At 37.0% G+C, this 16,553-nt stretch overlaps 2 protein-coding genes across 3 annotated transcripts in view; one reads left to right on the top strand and one right to left on the bottom strand.

Moving 5' to 3' along the window:
• Positions 1-16,553, top strand: part of SLCO1A2 (solute carrier organic anion transporter family member 1A2) — a 148,326-nt gene that overhangs the window by 13,089 nt on the left and 118,684 nt on the right. Inside the window, exon 2 of one of the 2 annotated variants that reach the window (XM_010361361.2) lies at positions 9,999-10,126. The exons of the other annotated variant lie outside the window; for it this stretch is intronic. The gene's annotated coding sequence lies outside the window, so the exon portion shown is untranslated. The remainder of the gene's footprint in view (positions 1-9,998; positions 10,127-16,553) is intronic. 2 annotated transcript variants of the gene reach the window in all.
• Positions 4,083-11,664, bottom strand: IAPP (islet amyloid polypeptide). Its single transcript, XM_030939685.1, has 3 exons — positions 11,544-11,664; positions 11,119-11,213; positions 4,083-5,383 (listed from the first exon to the last, which is right to left on the bottom strand). Exons 2-3 carry the CDS (start codon positions 11,196-11,198, stop codon positions 5,203-5,205), a joined length of 261 nt encoding a protein of 86 aa, XP_030795545.1. The 5' UTR covers positions 11,199-11,213; positions 11,544-11,664; the 3' UTR covers positions 4,083-5,202.

Genomic DNA, 16,553 nt, shown 5'->3' with positions numbered 1-16,553 from the left:
CCTCTCATCCTAATCTCTAAAGTCTATTATATCACTCTGTATGCCTTTGCATAACTCATAGCTATAGCTTAGCTCCCCCCTATAAGTGAGAATATACAGTTTTTGGTTTTCCTCTCCTGTGTTACTTCGCTTAGAATAATGGTCTCCAGCTCCACCCCAGTTGCTGCAAAAGACATTATTTCATTCCTTTTAATGGCTGGGTAGTATCCCATAGTGGGTAAATACCATATCTTCTTTACCCTCTCATTAGTTGATGGGCACTTAGGTTGGCTTCACACCTTTGCAATTGTGAATTGTGCTGCTATAAACATACGTGTGCAAGTGTGTTTTTCATAAAATGACTTCTCTTCCTTTGGTTAGATACTCAGTACTAGGATTACTGTGTCAAATGGTAGACCTACTTTTAGCTCTTTAAGGAATCTCCTTACTCTTTTCCATAGAGATTGTACTAATTTACATTCTCACTAGCATTGTGTAAGCATTCCCTTTTTCCCACATTTACATCACTATCTATTGTTTTTCTACTTTTTTCTTTCTTTTTTTTTTCTTCTTTTGAGAAGAACGTTCGCCCTGTTGCCAGGCTAGAGTGCAGTGGCGCCATCTCAGCACACTGAAACATCTGCCCCCTGGGTTCAAGTGATTCCCTTGCCTCAACCTCCCAAGTAGCTGGGACTACAAGCACGCGCCACCATGCCCGGCTAATTTTTTGTATTTTAGCAGGAATGGGGTTTCACCATGTTGGCCAGGATGGTCTCCATCTCCTGACCTCATGATCCACCTGCCTCAGCCTCCCAAAGTGCTGGGACTGCAGGTGTGAGCCACCACACCCGGCCTGTTTTTTGACTTTTTAATAATGGACATTCTTCCAGGAGTAAGGTGGTATCTCATTGTGGTTTTGATTTGCATTTCCCTGATGATTAGTGATGCTGAGCATTTTTTTCATGTTTGTTGGCTATTTGTATATCTTTTTTAAAGTAAATGTCTATTCATGTCCTTTGCCCACTTGTCAATGGGATTATTTATTTTTTTCTTGGTGATTTGCTCGAGTTCCTTTTAGATTCTGGATACTAGTTCTTTATCGGATGTGTAGTTTGCAAATATTTTCTCCAATCCTGTGGGTTGTCTGTTTACTCTGTTTATTATTTCTCTTGCTGTGCAGAAGCTTTTTAGTTTAATTACATCCCATTTATATATTTTTGTTTTTGTTGCATTTATTTTGGGGGTCATATACCAGTTAAACTCTGCCATTTTGTCTCTTAGTGTACATACTTGAGCTGACTTACCCAACTTCTGAGATCTTATCTGGAAGCTGATTGTCAGTTTCAGGTGTTTTCTATCTGTTGGGAGTCTACCTTTCCCTGGTGCTGGCTGCCACCAGTTATTATTTTAGAGAGACAATTTAACAACTACCTGACCATCAGCTGATGGTCATCTGATAATTCTTGGTTGGGGATTGGGCGAGTAGGGACATGGGGGTGTGGGTAGGGTTGGGGAGCCCTCTCTTCCCTGCTTGTGCTTGCCTAGCTACCCATTCTAGCACTTGGAAGCCTAACTCACTCAGGTTACTCAAGGGTACCTGTGATTTCATGTACACACCGTTAAGATAAATGTAGTCACCAAAATTTTACTGTTGGTACCTCTAATTACAGTAATTTAGTTATTCTCATTATTTTTTTCCAAAGTAGTTGTGAGAAACCAGAGAATACACTCAGTAAGCTCCCTGGCAGTAAGGCATTCTCAACCTTAATGTATTTGATTCCTTACTGAGCTGCAAATACCAGCCTAACTAAGGAAATAATGCAGAATTTGTTTAAATGCTTCACTTTCATAAGAAATTGAATGAATAAACTTTAGAATAAAACCTACAATTAATATCTGATGTATCCACACAGTAACCTTTGTGTTGCAGAGTGTTATAGAGTCACTCTAACTATATTTTAATCCCTAGCACCAGAGGTTGTTGGGTTACTATTCATAATTCCTCTTGTTTAATTCCTGGGAATTGTATGCTACTATAGGCAATGTCCTTGAACATCATATGCACTCATTAAAATTGTGTTAACACGGGCCGGGTGCGGTGGTTCACGCCTGTAATCCCAGCACTTTGGGAGGCCGAAGCGGGTGGATCACCTGAGGTCGGGAGTTCAAGACCAGCCTGACCAACATGGAGAAATCCCGTCTCTAATAAAAATACAAAATTAACCAGGCACGGTGGTGCATGCCTGTAATCCCAACTACTCGGGAGGCTGAGGCAGGAGAATAGCTTGAACCCAGGAGGCAGAGTTTGCAGTGAACTGAGATCGCACCATTGCACTCCAGCCTGGGCAAAAAGAGCGAAACTCCATCTCAAAAAAAAAAAAAAAAATTTTGTTAACACTAGAAAGAGAGATGGGGGAGTTGAAATAAATTATAATGTTAAATGACAAACCCATATATGTAATATTTATAAACCTAAATATAATGTTGATATTATAAATTATGGCATATCATAAATTACATATTATGTTTTACATATTTATATATAGACGTGATATGCAATAAAACTGTAGCCTATTGTGGGAAATTTTTCAAATAAGTTTGAGAGACTATGATTTAATTGTACCTTATTCAATTTGAAATACTGGGTTTGAGTCCACTTTGAAAGAAGGACCAATAAGTGAACATCACAAATATAAATTTATATATTCACCTATTTATTTCAATATGTAATTCATGACATAAAATGTATTATAAATATATTTGTCTGCCTCTATACACTCATGACCACTACCGCTTACCACCACCAACAAAAGCCTCTACAATTTGGTAATCTAAGACACACTTCATATAGTGAAATTTTAACATAGAAAGGTAAGTCAGTGAGTCAAATTTCCACTTAGATTGAAATGCTTACTTTTCCTATTTTTTTAAAAGTACAAGTTGAGTGCCTTTAGAAATGGCATAACACAGCATGATGGCAGTTTATCTGAATTAATGCTACCTCCATAGGTACCTAACTCAAAGTCAGGGAAAAGCAGACATTCTATGTGGGGAAAAGAAAGAGAGATCAGACTGTTACTGTGTCTATATAGAAAGAAGTAGACATAAGAGACTCCATTTTGTTCTCCATTTGAGATGCTGTTAATCTGTAACCCTACCCCCAACCCTGTCCTTGCAAGAGACATGTGCTGTGGTGACTCAAGGTTTAACGGATTTAGGACTGTGCAGGGTGTGCTATGTTAAACAAGTACCTGAAGGCAGTATGCTTGTTAAAAGTCATTACCATTCTCTTAATCTCAAGTACCCAGGGATACATACACTGCGGAATTTGCAGGGACCTCTGCCTAGGAAAGCTAGGTATTGTCCAAGGTTTCTCCCCATGTGATAGTCTGAAATATGGCCTTGTGGGAAGGGAAAGACCTGATCATCCCCCAGCCTGACACCCGTGAAGGGTCTGTGCTGAGGAGGATTAGTATAAGAGGAAAGAAGGCCTCTGGGCAATTGAGATAGAAAAAGGCATCTGTCTCCTGTCGGTCCCTGGGCAATGGAACGTCTGGGCGTAAAACCTGATTGTATGTTCTATTTACTGAGGTAGGAGAAAACCGCCTTAGGGCTGAAGGTGGGACATGCTAGCGGCAATGCTGCTCTTTATGCACTAAAAAGGTTTATGGAGATGTTTGCATATGCATATCAAGGCACAGCACTTTTCCTTAAACTTATTCATGTCACAGAGATCTTTATTCATATGTCTTACTGCTGACCTTCTCCCTACTATGATCCTATTGTCCTGCCACTTCCCCTTTTCTGAGATGGTAAAGATAATGATCAATAAATACTGAGGGAACTCAGAGACTGGTGCCTGCGTGGGTCTTCTGTATGCTGAGCACCGGTCCCCTGGGCCCACTTTTTCTTTCTCTATACTTTGTCTTTTGTGTCTCATTTCTTTTCTCAAGTCTCTCGTTTCACCTAACGAGAAACGCCCACAGGTGTGGAGGGGCAGGCCACCCCTTCATTCTGTGAGAATCTGACTCAAAGCAAAGCATTTCATCTCCTGTCCAACATTGCAGCTGCTATCAAAAAAAGTGTATCGTACACATAACCTCTGCCAGAAATGTCCAATTTATTAAACAAAGGAAATAATTCCTATACAGCAAATAGTTTCTAGACATCTGTGGTCTTTTAATTGAAGACACGATTAATAGAACACAAGTTGTTTTGCAATACCCTGCATAAAAATGTGATTGAGGTTTGCTGAAAACCACTTAAACAGAATAAAGGGCATATACATTTAATAGAAGCTCACTGCTGCTAGCACACAATGAAACCCTCATGGATACAAAGTGGTTTTGTATTTTTAAATAGCCTCTTAGTACCAGCAAGCACAAGAAACAATGGACTTTAAAAAATATTTTGACTGTGTCAGGAGCAGGATTTTCTTTGTTTTTAAAACAGCATCCTATCATTTCAGAAATCTGCAAAAAGGAATTGCTTAACATGGGTACTTAAAATTACTAATTTGCTTAACAGGGGTACTTACAATTACTAATTTTCTTTCTTTCTTTCTTTTTTTTAATTTGAGTCGGAGTCTTGCCCTGTCGCTTAGGCTGGAGTGCAGTGGCGCAATCTCGGCTCACTGCAACCTCTCCCTCCTGGGTTCAAGTGATTCTCCTGCCTCAGCCTCCTGAAGAGCTGGGATTACAGGCACGTGCCACCACGCCCAGCCAATTTTTGTATTTTTAGTAGAGACAGGGTTTCACCATGTTGGTCAGGCTGGTGTCGAACTCCTGACTTCGTGATCTGCCCACCTCGGCCTCCCAAAGTGCTGGTATTACAGCTGTGAACCACCGCGCCCAGCCCAATTACTAATTTTCTAATGTTAAGAATAATAACTTTATTATTAGCTGTTTACAATTTACTGAGGTTCAAACTACTGTTTTCTCCTTTGTTCTTAAACCTGTGACACTGAGATATAGGTCCCAAAATGATTTTTTTATGCTTTAAAATAAAAATCTATAGCAAAAACATTTCATTTTAAAAGATACTATCTTTTTATTATGGGACCTTAGTACTGTATATAAAACAATCTTTTGACAATGTGTATGTCCTGGCAACAAACATCAGATACACAGACCATATATTCACACTGGAAATGAAAAAGGCAGTGTTAAATTATACAGGAAATCTCTAGAACATAAAACAATAACTATAGAGTTACATTGTCCTCTAAAGGGGCAAGTAATTCAGTGGCTCTCTCTTTAATGCATTCCTCTTGCCATATGTATTGGATCCCACGTTGGTAGATGAGAGAATGGAACCAAAGTTGTTGCTGGAACGAACTAAAAAATTTGCCAGGCGCTGCGTTGCACACGTGGCAGTGTTGCATTTCCGCTTTTCCACCTGATGACTGGTGACATGGAACAAATGTGAAAAGTTAGAGCCTTACTATTTTAGTTGGATCCAGACACGCGACATCAAATATCTCGTATTGATGAAAACTAAAGAAACAATTTTCACAAAAGTAACTCAGGTTTGCAAACACCTAGATGACTGAGTTTTGTTTGTTCGTTTGTTTGTTTGTTTTTGAGACAGAGTCTTGCTCTGTCGCCCAGGCTGGAGTGCAGTGGCATGATCTCCGCTCACTGCAAGCTCCGCCTCCTGGGTTCACGCCATTCTCCTACCTCAGCCTCCCGAGTAGCTGGGGCTACAGGCGCCTGCCACTGCGCCCAGCTAATTTTTTGTGTGTTTTTAGTAGAGACGGGGTTTCACCGTGTTAGCCAGGATGGTCTCTATCTCCTGACCTCGTAATTGGCCCACCTTGGCCTCCCAAAGTGCTGGGATTACAGGCGTGAGCCACCGCGCCCGGCCAGGATTTTTTTTTGGACACCTTGAAATGACAATTGAAAATCATATAACATCTTTCATTACAGTCAGTGTTACATTTCTCAGTTAAAAGTCTTCCTTTGGAAATTCAGAATAGTTTACATATAATCAAAATAACAGTGTCTTTGTCTTACATTTTTAAAAATCTTGAGGCCGGGCGCGGTGGCTCAAGCCTGTAGTCCCAGCACTTTGGGAGGCCGAGACGGGCAGATCACGAGGTCAGGAGATCGAGACCATCCTGGCTAACACGGTGAAACCCCGTCTCTACTAAAAAATACAAAAAACTAGCCGGGCGAGGTGGCGGGCGCCTGTAGTCCCAGCTACTCCGGAGGCTGAGGCAGGAGAATAGCTGAACCTGGGAGGCGGTGCTTGCAGTGAGCTGAGATCCGGCCACTGCACTCCAGCCTGGGCGACAGAGCAAGACTCCGTCTCAAAAAAAAAAAAAAAAAAATCTTGAGTAATTTATTTTTTAATACATAAAAAAATATGTAAAATTTAAATGTAACCTGAAATATGTAGAAATTTAAATATAATTATTTCTACATCTTTCCAATAAGAATAAAGCAGTGTTACTTAATCTTTAAGTTCCTTGAGATAATTGAATCAGGAGTGTTATGCAAGAAATGTCATAAGGGAATTCTGCAATATGCAACACATGGAAGAACCTTGAGGACATTAGGTTGAGCGAAAGAAGCTAGTCATAGAAAGATAAATACCACTTGGTTCCATGTATATGAAGTATTTTAAATAGTCAAATTCATGAATTAAAGAGTGGAATGGTGGTTATCAGGGGCAAAGGAGAGGGAGAAATAGGGAGTTACTAACTATTGGGTGTGAAGCTTCAGTCAAGCAAGATGACTAAGCTCTAGAGATGTGCTGTCCAACATTTTGCACATAATCCAGAATAATGTACTGCATGCTTAAAAATTTGTTAAAAAGGGTAGATGTCATACTTTGTTCTTGCCACAATAAAATGAAATATAATAAAATAGGAAAGAGAGAATGTCATAAAAATATGTCAAAAAAGAGAATATCATAAAGTCTCAAAAAGAATCAAATCTATCACTTGTTCAAGTACTCTATTGCAATGTGAGAGTTTTATTACTTTTAGCATAAATATATTTTCCTGCTTGGATCTTATACTTTCAAGCACTTTAATGATAAGACTAGGTTAAATGTTAAAACCAAAACACTTTTTATGTCAATGGTATTAATATTCATCACATTTTTCTAGCCACCTGAAGGAAGTTCATAATAATACTTATAAACTCAGAAATCATAACTACAAATTAAATAATTCATTTAATTTTCATTTGTTTTTATTTAAAGCATTTATTTGTATATCAACTCCATTTTTTTGATCGCCTTTTGTTTCAACGTACTTTCAAATGATATCGGAAATGGATGCAGAATAATAACATTGCTTCCTCTTTATTGATTATTAGGAAAGTTAGAGAAATATTTTAGTTTTCAACTTCATAGAAATCAAAATATTGGTGAAACTTAGGGTAAATGGAAAATGTAATAGTTATAGGGTTAAAAACTGAATGTCCAGGAGCCAGTGGATATGCACAATTTGGGACTTAAATGCAATGGATTTATCTCATTGTGTTTACCTTGTGTGGGGAGTATTTCATTATCTCTATCTTGAAGTAGAGGTAGCCTAAGAGTAAATGTTTAATAATCTAATGTGAAACTTTTTAAAAAAAATTTTTACTCCCATATTTCCTCCTAAGTACAGAAAATTTCTTATAGCATTAGGTGAACTGGATACTTGTTGAATGTAAGTGTATGCCGACAAATTATTGAACAAACTATCTGGGCAAAGGAAACCATAATTATTTAATCTATATCAATCTCATTTACACTATCTGTTCAATTATTTATTTTTGAAGTTACAGTAAATATGGCCAATGTACATTTCAAAAGAGTGGTTTAATGCTTTAAGGATTGAACTAGTAATTTCAAACATTTGTCTTGAATTCTAAAATACTAACTTTTCTTGAAAAACATAAAAATTGGAATTTGGTCCAAACATCTGAAAAAAAGTAGTAAAGGAAAATTATGGATCAAATTGAGAAGATTCAAAGGGAATATCTGTTCCAAGATATGTTTAGCATATGACTGAAGCAGAATGTGAAATACTTTATACGCTAAATGCTGAGTGGTATTTTGATAATTGGTTGGAAGGTCAATAATAAAATTTAAAATTGTTCTAAATAGAATGTTACCTTATTTGAGTTACCTAGAAGGGCCATCATTCCACTTAGAATAAATAGTAAGAGCATTTATGTTTTTATTATATTTGTGAAATTGCTTTTCTATTCTTTTCTTTCTTTTTTTTTTTGAGACGGAGTCTTGCTCTGTCCCCCAGGCTGGAGTGCGGTGGCGCGATCTTGGCTCACTTCAAGCTCCGCCTCCCAGGTTCACACCATTCTCCTGCCTCAGCCTCCCGAATAGCTGGGACTACAGGCGCCTGCCACCACATCTGGCTAATTTTTTGTATTTTTAGTAGAGACGGGGTTTCACCATGTTAGCCAGGATGGTCTCGATCTCCTGACCTCGTGATCTGCCTGCCTCAGCCTCCCAAAGTGCTGGGATTACAGGCGTGAGCCACTGCGTCCGGCCTAAATTGCTTTTCTAAAAAAGACTTTTCATCTAAATATACTATTCAGCTTATATAAGATTCTATCTAAAGCAATCTTTAGGATGGAAAAAGATGTCTAAAATGGTTAATAAAAGGCATTACTTCCCCGGTTTCAGGCATTTTTTTCTCATTGACTACCTAGACAGGTAACATACCAGCTAGTAACAGACATTAAAGTTGTTGACCACTTACAGGCACATACACACATGGAAATTCTTGACTTTAAGAGAGTTTAAACAGAGATGACAATAAGCCAAAGTATAACTCTTAAATTGCCTCTCTTTTAAATGGTCTCTCCAGAGTTTTAAAAATGGCTTTAAAGTGCTTCCCTGCTCTCAGCTCTTAACATTCATCTGTGGAAGTATGTGAGCTCCTGCAGGGAGATCCTAGTGATTACATCTTGGCATCTATGTAATTACATTTTTAAGTATCCTTTGATTACCTGCCAGGCAGATATTTACAAGGGAGTGTAAAAACGTTGGTGGGAAAGTATGTGATCCTTTTATCCTATTTCATACACTTACAAATTGAAAAAATCTCTAATGAGATGATTAAATTTTATAAGGAAAATTACATTGAATACTATTAGTTTTATTTTTTAAAAGAGTTAAAATTTGACACATTTTCCACATATATTTTCCTAACTTTCTGTGAGATACGTAGAATAGTACATGATTTAACATCTCAGCGTGATAAATCATACTCCCTTTAACAAATGTTCAAACATACGCATTTCAGGCAACACATTAAAAAGCAATTTGAAGAATGTTTTACAAGATTTCTAATAATTCAAAGTTAAAGATTGTTAGACTAACACCAAAATAATTTAATAATAAGTAATATTATATTACATATTACCCTATTTCTAAGAGAAGTTTCTCTCATAATAAACAAACAAGCATCTATAAAAACATAATGGACTGGTTTCTGTGGCTCACTCTTATAATCCCAGAACTTTGGAAGACTGAGGCAGGAGGAAAGCTTAAGCCCAGGAGTTTGACACCAGCCTGGGCAATATAGGGAGACCCTTTCCCTATAAAATAAAGATAAAACAATTAGCTGTGTATAGTGGCAGGTGCCTGTGGTCCCGGCTACTTGGGAGGCTGAGGTGGGAAGATCACCTGAGCCCAAAAGGTCAAGGCTGCAGTGAGCCATGATTGTACCACTGTACTCCAGCAGCCTGGGTGACACACAGAGAGATCCTGTCTCAAAATAAAATAAAAAAAAAAAAGAGGGTAAATGTGCTGAGTAAATTTCCATATCTATTGAAAGAAAGTATCAAGATATAAACAGATATAGTAGGAAATACTACTGATTTTCCTATCATCATTCAGTTATTCTGCTTATCAGAAACTTCATGTCATTTTAAAAGTTATTTTTATCCAATAAAAATCAAATAGAAAATTAGAGTCAGTTCTGAGAAGAACACCCTGTAAACTAAATAAGTCTTGAAATGACAAAAAACATGATTCTTGCTATTTATTATACATAGGTGCTGTAGAAATCTTTGCATACTGCTATGGGCTTCCAAGAAAAATGATCTCAAAGGAAAACAAAGACAAGATGATAATCATTCTAATGAGAAGAGTTCTAATATGACAATGCACACTCTTTACAAAGGTAAACGTAATTCTCCTTGGTGTTAAAGAGTGTATAAGTTCAGTCCCATAAGACTATATGGAGCAAAACTGATTTAGGCACAAACAAATCCTCACTATATTATTTATGACTTATGCACATATTTGAACTTAGTAATCCTTTAAATAAATGGAGAATTACAGTATTAAAGTTTCAGTTTGAAAATTGTAACTATTCTTGAAAGTTTTACGTGACATAGTTTTTAGACTTCCTTAATTACCATTTAAATGTCAGGAAACCTTTCATACAAAGACTTCCCAGGAAATCCTGAGGTACATGCTCCCTATTGAAAGTAATTTTAAAAAGTATTAAGTTTATAGCAGCTTAGAAGTAATATGAAGAATAGCTTTTTATAAACCTGTTTCACTCATAGAATAGCTAGCTAACAATATAGAATAAATCCCCCAACAGCAAATGGCTTTTTAACTAGTTTTCTTCGGTTTCATTTCTTAAAAACATTAATTTGCTCCTGATTATTTCTGTACATTTCCATTTCCACAAGATGTAAAAGTTTTGAATATTTCCAGAGACATTTGAGGAAAATAAAAATCTAAGTAAATATACAAAAAGAATTACACTTGGTACAAAAAATACATGCTTCACTTAAGTTCCTCCGGTTTGTTTCAGTATCGGGTTAATATAAGAGAAATTACTACCTTTTGATTTTTTTCCTGCTTCATGTTCTGGCTTTGCCCCTCTAAGTTCCAAGACCATATTTCTCTTGGAAATATGCTGGAAACTAAATATGTAACTGGAATTATCCATTCTTGTCTGTCAGAAGTTCCATCAAAGATATTTATTTGCCACTGGTGTTATTCTTTAAAGAACACAGAATTCAAGAAACAATGGAATAACTGAAGGTACTGTTCTTAAGCATGATATAGTCAGAAATCTAAGGCTGTTAGTCATTTGACAGTATTTAATTCTAATTTTCCCACACTTTACAAAAGAAGCAGGATCTTAAAGTTACCAACCTTTCAATGGGTGTAGCTTTCAGATGGTTTAATGCAACAGAGAGCACGATGAGAAATACTTGCAGCTTCAGGATGCACATTGCTTCTCAGATTTTCTGCAAAGAATAATCCAGCACTGAAATCAAGAGATTTCTTACAGTTCTAATTGATGTAATTTTAAATTAGAGCCTCGTTTTTAAAAGAACCATCTTTTTAAAACATAATTTATAAGGATCAAAATTTTTATTGATTTAGTCCCTAATACTGTCTACTTTTTAAGTAATTTTGAGATTTTTACTTTCCCAATTTCCTTATCTAAACAATCTGAACATTTATATTGTAATATGCTCTCCCTTTAGCCTTTCTTTGAACTAAACCATGAATTTAACACCAAGTGTGCATTTCTCTAAATAAATAAAACTTTCCCAGAAATAGGAAATCTTTACCTTTTAATGTTTCAACGTCAGCAATATCAGCAAATGCCTTTGATAGAAAGAAAGCTTCAAGAAAAGAGCCCAAGCTCGTATCCACTGGAATATTTACCCCCTTACCTGCTAACTAGTAATCCAGCTCTTATATACCCATCACACCTTTCTCAGCTCTGACATCAGGCAGCTCAGAGAGCCTCTGTCATTAATTTCCATCCCTATAGATAGAAAGTACCTCATAGACAGCAGAAGCAGATGGGTCATTATTACATTAACTCATCAGTAAATATTAATGTAGCAAATACAGAGTGTCCTTGTGCAGTTAATGGTGTGTCATACACAGCAGAAGTTTGAATTTGTTATCTTTGTAAGACACGAGTGAATTTTCAAGAATTAAGTGTATCTTATGGTAAGGAACTGATAGAAAGGGGTAAGGATAACAACAAATGTGCATATATGCAAATAAAGAAATCACAGACTTTTGGTATATCTAAACCCAAGTGACCTCAATGGCTGAATCCTATGAAGCTTCAGGAATAAATGGAGATATAAGAGGAAGGTGTATAAAAAGGGCATAAAAGAGAAATCAAAAGTCATTTACAATGAGGTGAGAGGAGATTTAAAAGCATAAGAGTAACGGAAGACCTACTCCGTGGTAGGGATTATTCCAGGTACCAGAGAGATGACAGGGAACAAAACAAGATTAGAATGAACAACCGCTACATAACCAAATGAATAAAAAAATTCATTTGGCGGCACTTACATAGAGATCCATAAGTATATGTAGTCAAGTAGTTTTTGGATGACTTTTTTCATTCATTGTTACACAGAAATTTGCAATTATTTTGAAAGAACAGATTTGTTTCCCTTTAGCTTCATGAGAACATTACGAATGGCTTGGCTCAGACAGTACTTTGTAGTTTGTGTTTTAAAATGATTTGGTTTTTAACTCTTTCTCCAAATTGCTCTTTTTTTTTTCTTTCTCTCTTTTTTTTTTTTTCTTTTTTATTTGAGACAGTTTCCCTCTTTGTTGCCCAGGCTGGAGTGCAAAGGTGCGATCTCGGCTCACCGTAACCTCCGTCTCCCGGGTTCAAGTAATTCTCCTGCTTCAGCCTACAGAGTAGCTGGGATTACAGGCATGCCCCACCACACCCGGCTAATTTTGTATTTTTAGTGAAGATGGAGTTTCTCCATGTTGGTCAGGCTGGTCTCGAACTCCCGACCTCAGGTGATCTACCCGCTTCGGCCTACCAAAGTGCTGGGATTACAGCCGTGAGCCACTGCACCCGGCCTCTTTTTTTGTATTTCTAAATTATATTTGTTATCTTAGTTATTAATATAACAACTTAATGTCATGTAAAACAAATACAAGAAATTTCAATTGTCATTGAAAATGTGCATGCCTGTGTAATCTTAAAAAAATTAAAGTTCTCAAACTAGAAACATTAGTTCATTGATTTCATATACTTACTGAAAGTGTAGTAACATAGTTTGAAGGTGTTTGGTAGAGATTTCAGGAGGAAAGAAACAAACTTGTTTAGAATCTGTGTTCTAATTATTCAATGATTCTACAATTTTAATATTTTCCGTGAAATTTACTGATATTCCAAAAGAAAAAAAAAAAACAAAATAAAATCAAAAGATTTGGAATGATAATGCATTTCCGTAAGAAGATAGTGTACTTAACAAGGTGAATACGAGGTAGGAGGAAGGACTAGACTCCAGAGGCAGGGCTTGATCACCAGACCAAATTGAGAACTAGCTAAAACAGGGCCAATGGAAAGCAGCTTGCCATAAGACACGTCTCCTAGTGTGCCATGTCAGTTTACCATTGCTATAGTAACACGCAGGAGTTACTGCCTCTTTCCACCGCAATGACTGGATGACCCCAATGTTACTACCACTTCCCGTGAAATTTCTGCCTAAACTACCCCTTAATCTGCATGCAGTTAAAAGTGGGTACAAATATGACTACAAAACCGCCCTAAGCTGCTACTCTCTGCATATGGGGTAGCCCTGCCTTGAAGGGCTTATATTATCATTATTGTATATTATATATTATATTATCACAGAGTTATAAATGCCAGAACCGTAACACTGCCTCTTCAATAAAGCTGTTTTCTTCTACCTCCAATTTGCCCCTGAATTCTTTCATGGACAAAGCCAAGAACCCTTGAGCGCTAAGCCCCACTTTGGGGCTCACCTGTCCTGTGTTAAATACAGTGATGTAGAAAGCATTCGAGGGCCAGTGACACTAAAAAAGATTCAACATCAAACATCTAGTTCATGCTGAATCCTGGACCAAAGCCTAGCTTTCTGACTCATGGTCTAGTGTTCATTTAGACAAAAATACTTGCCTATTACCTACATTGTTATTTATTCTATTTTCATAGCGTTTTTTTTCTCTAAGATGTTAAGGGTGCCAAACATAACATTCAAAATGGATCCTCTCTTACGCTAAGAGAGGGTACATAAGGAAAATATTCTATCTAAGGAAAGAACAGGAAGACCCGGTATTTTATAAGGACTACCATATGTCAGGCACAGTCATATAATTGATATGTAATATCTCACTTCATCTTTGCACGTCTACGGTGGTTATCATTTGCCCTAATTTATAAATAATGAAACTGAGATTCAAAGAATATAAGCCACTTGCTTAAGGTTACAGAGCTACTCAGGGGCAGAGTGAAAGACAAACTCTCATCTGTCTGTTTCAGGATATTTCTTTCTTTGTTAAAAAGGATCTATATTTTCATATTCAAAATTGCTAATTGCTTTCTCTAAGTTGTATATCTTGTTATAACACCTTGAATGATTTTGTTATAGCCAGATGGGACATTATGCTGGTCTCGTATAATGTTTAGTTAAATCAACATCTATCCCAATCTCAAATAGCTTCAGAGTTTACATGCTCCCTACAGCACTAATGAAAGTGAAGGTGGTATGTGGATATTTAGATTATTTTAACAAGGGCATAAGCTTCTTTCTAAAGGACAAGCATCACTGTCACTTATCTTGGTATATCCCCTTTAGCCTTGCTAAGACAAAGTGTGAACAAGGTGCTGGCAGCTTTTGCATCACCTGGGAGCTTATTAGAAATGCAGAATCTCAGGCCACAGCTTGGATCCACTCTATGAAAATCTGCATTTCAAAAATGATCTTTCCGCTGGGCGCGGTGGCTCACGCCTGTAATCCCAGCACTTTGGGAGGCCGAGGCAGGCGGATCACGAGGTCAGGAGATCGAGACCATCCTGGCTAACACAGTGAAACCCCATCTCTACTAAAAATACAAAATAAATAAATAAATAAATAAATAAATAAATAAATAAATAAATAAAATTAGCTGTGTGTTCTGGCAGGTGCCTGTAGTCCCAGCTACTCAGGAGGCTGAGGCAGGAGAATCGCTTGAACCCAGGAGGCGGAGCTTGCAGTGAGCCAAGGATCGCGCCACTGCACTCCAGCGTGGGCGAAAGAGCAAGACTCCATCTCAAAACAAACAAACAAACAAAACAAAAATGATCTTTTCTTAGTGATTGCGTACACACTACAGTTTAGAAAAACTGTCCCGTAATACATTCCATTTATTTATGGATTCAGTAAGTATTTACTGAGGTTCTACTCTGTGGTAGGAGTTATTCCAGGTACAAGAAAGATGACAGTGAAAGAAACACATTCCTGTTCTCACGCAGCTTATAGTCTGTAAAAGAAACAGAGTAAGCAAGTGAACAGTAAATGTGCAATTACAAATAGTAAGCACTGCGGAGAAAAAAAATATGGCAGAGTGAGAAAAAAAAAAAAAAGGTGACATTTATGCTGAATTGCAAAGCCTAAGAGCTAACGGAAGAGTGATGGGGAAGTGTTCAAGAGCAGAGAAAGCATATGCCAATTCTCGTGAATGAAGGCAAAAGCGGCATGATGCTGGAGACCCAAGCAGGAACCTGCAGGTGTAGGGCGCTGAAGGTTGTGTTAAGGATCTTGGATTTATTCAGATGACAATTTGAAGTTCCGGAAGAAGTCTAAGCAGGGGTATAAAATGTTCTGCTTTGCATCTTTAAAACATCAGTCTGGATGTGGAATAATATGTGATACCTCACTTCGTCTTCACACCTCTACGGTGATTATCATCTGCTCTAATTGTTAGATAGTGAAACTGAGATTCAAGGAATATAAACGACTCGCTTAAGGTGAAAGAGCTACTCAAGGACAGAGTGAAAGACAAATTCTCATCTGCCTGTCCCAGGATATTTGTGGAATGAATTAGAGGGTGGCAAGTGTAAAAACAGGAAATCTATTAGCAGACAATATCAGTGAGATGATGAGGCATTAGACCAGGGTGGCTGCTGAGGAGTTAGAGAAGTAAATGACTCCAAGTCGTATTCATAATCATAACATGCTTTGGCAATGATGTAAAGAAAGGCAACAAATGAGAAGAGATTGAAGATAAACATGAATGTCAGGTTAGGATATAATTCATAACATGTATTAATGGACTTCTTCCTATCAAATTTTAAAAGTAAAAGATGCTTTATCTATCATTTAAAAATAATTTTTATGTTTTATCAAATTTGTATGTGCTCAAATGGTATTAGAAGACTAATAATAATCACAGCATCCCTTGCCTTAATCTGCCCACCCATAAATTTTGCTCTCCACAGGCACTCAATTTTAACTATTTTGGCTGTTTCTACATTTTTTTTAAAACTATTTTAGCTGTTTCTACATTTTGTTTTTTAACTATTTTAGCTGTTTCTACATTTCAAAAATATTTGCTTCTCTGGTCACTCTTGATTTATTAAATTTACATTTTATATGTTGATATCCCATATTAGAGGACGAAGATTCAGCTCTCCTCACTTTTCTTCTCTACCACCATCCTAAAATAGTTTACCAGATTTTTTGAATTACATCAGTATTAGATGTACATCTTTTTTCTATTTACATTTTAAAGTGTTTCTTGTGGGAACTTTCAAATGTATATAAAATTAGAACCATTATCAACAAATAATCTGTCTTGCTCACTCTGTA

The sequence above is a fragment of the Rhinopithecus roxellana genome, chromosome 10 (assembly GCF_007565055.1).
Source record: "Rhinopithecus roxellana isolate Shanxi Qingling chromosome 10, ASM756505v1, whole genome shotgun sequence".
Taxonomy (NCBI): domain Eukaryota; kingdom Metazoa; phylum Chordata; class Mammalia; order Primates; family Cercopithecidae; genus Rhinopithecus; species Rhinopithecus roxellana.
The sequence above is the reverse complement of the archived record's forward strand: the minus strand, read 5'-3'. Positions and strand labels throughout refer to the sequence as shown.

Coding starts and splice junctions, on each gene's coding strand:
- IAPP (XM_030939685.1), bottom strand. CDS start 11,198: ATGTGCATCCTGAAGCTGCAAGTATTTCTCATCGTGCTCTCTGTTGCA. Junction 5,384..11,118: donor AAAGCTACACCCATTGAAAG/GTTGGTAACTTT, acceptor CCATGTCACCAG/TCATCAGGTGGAAAAGCGGA.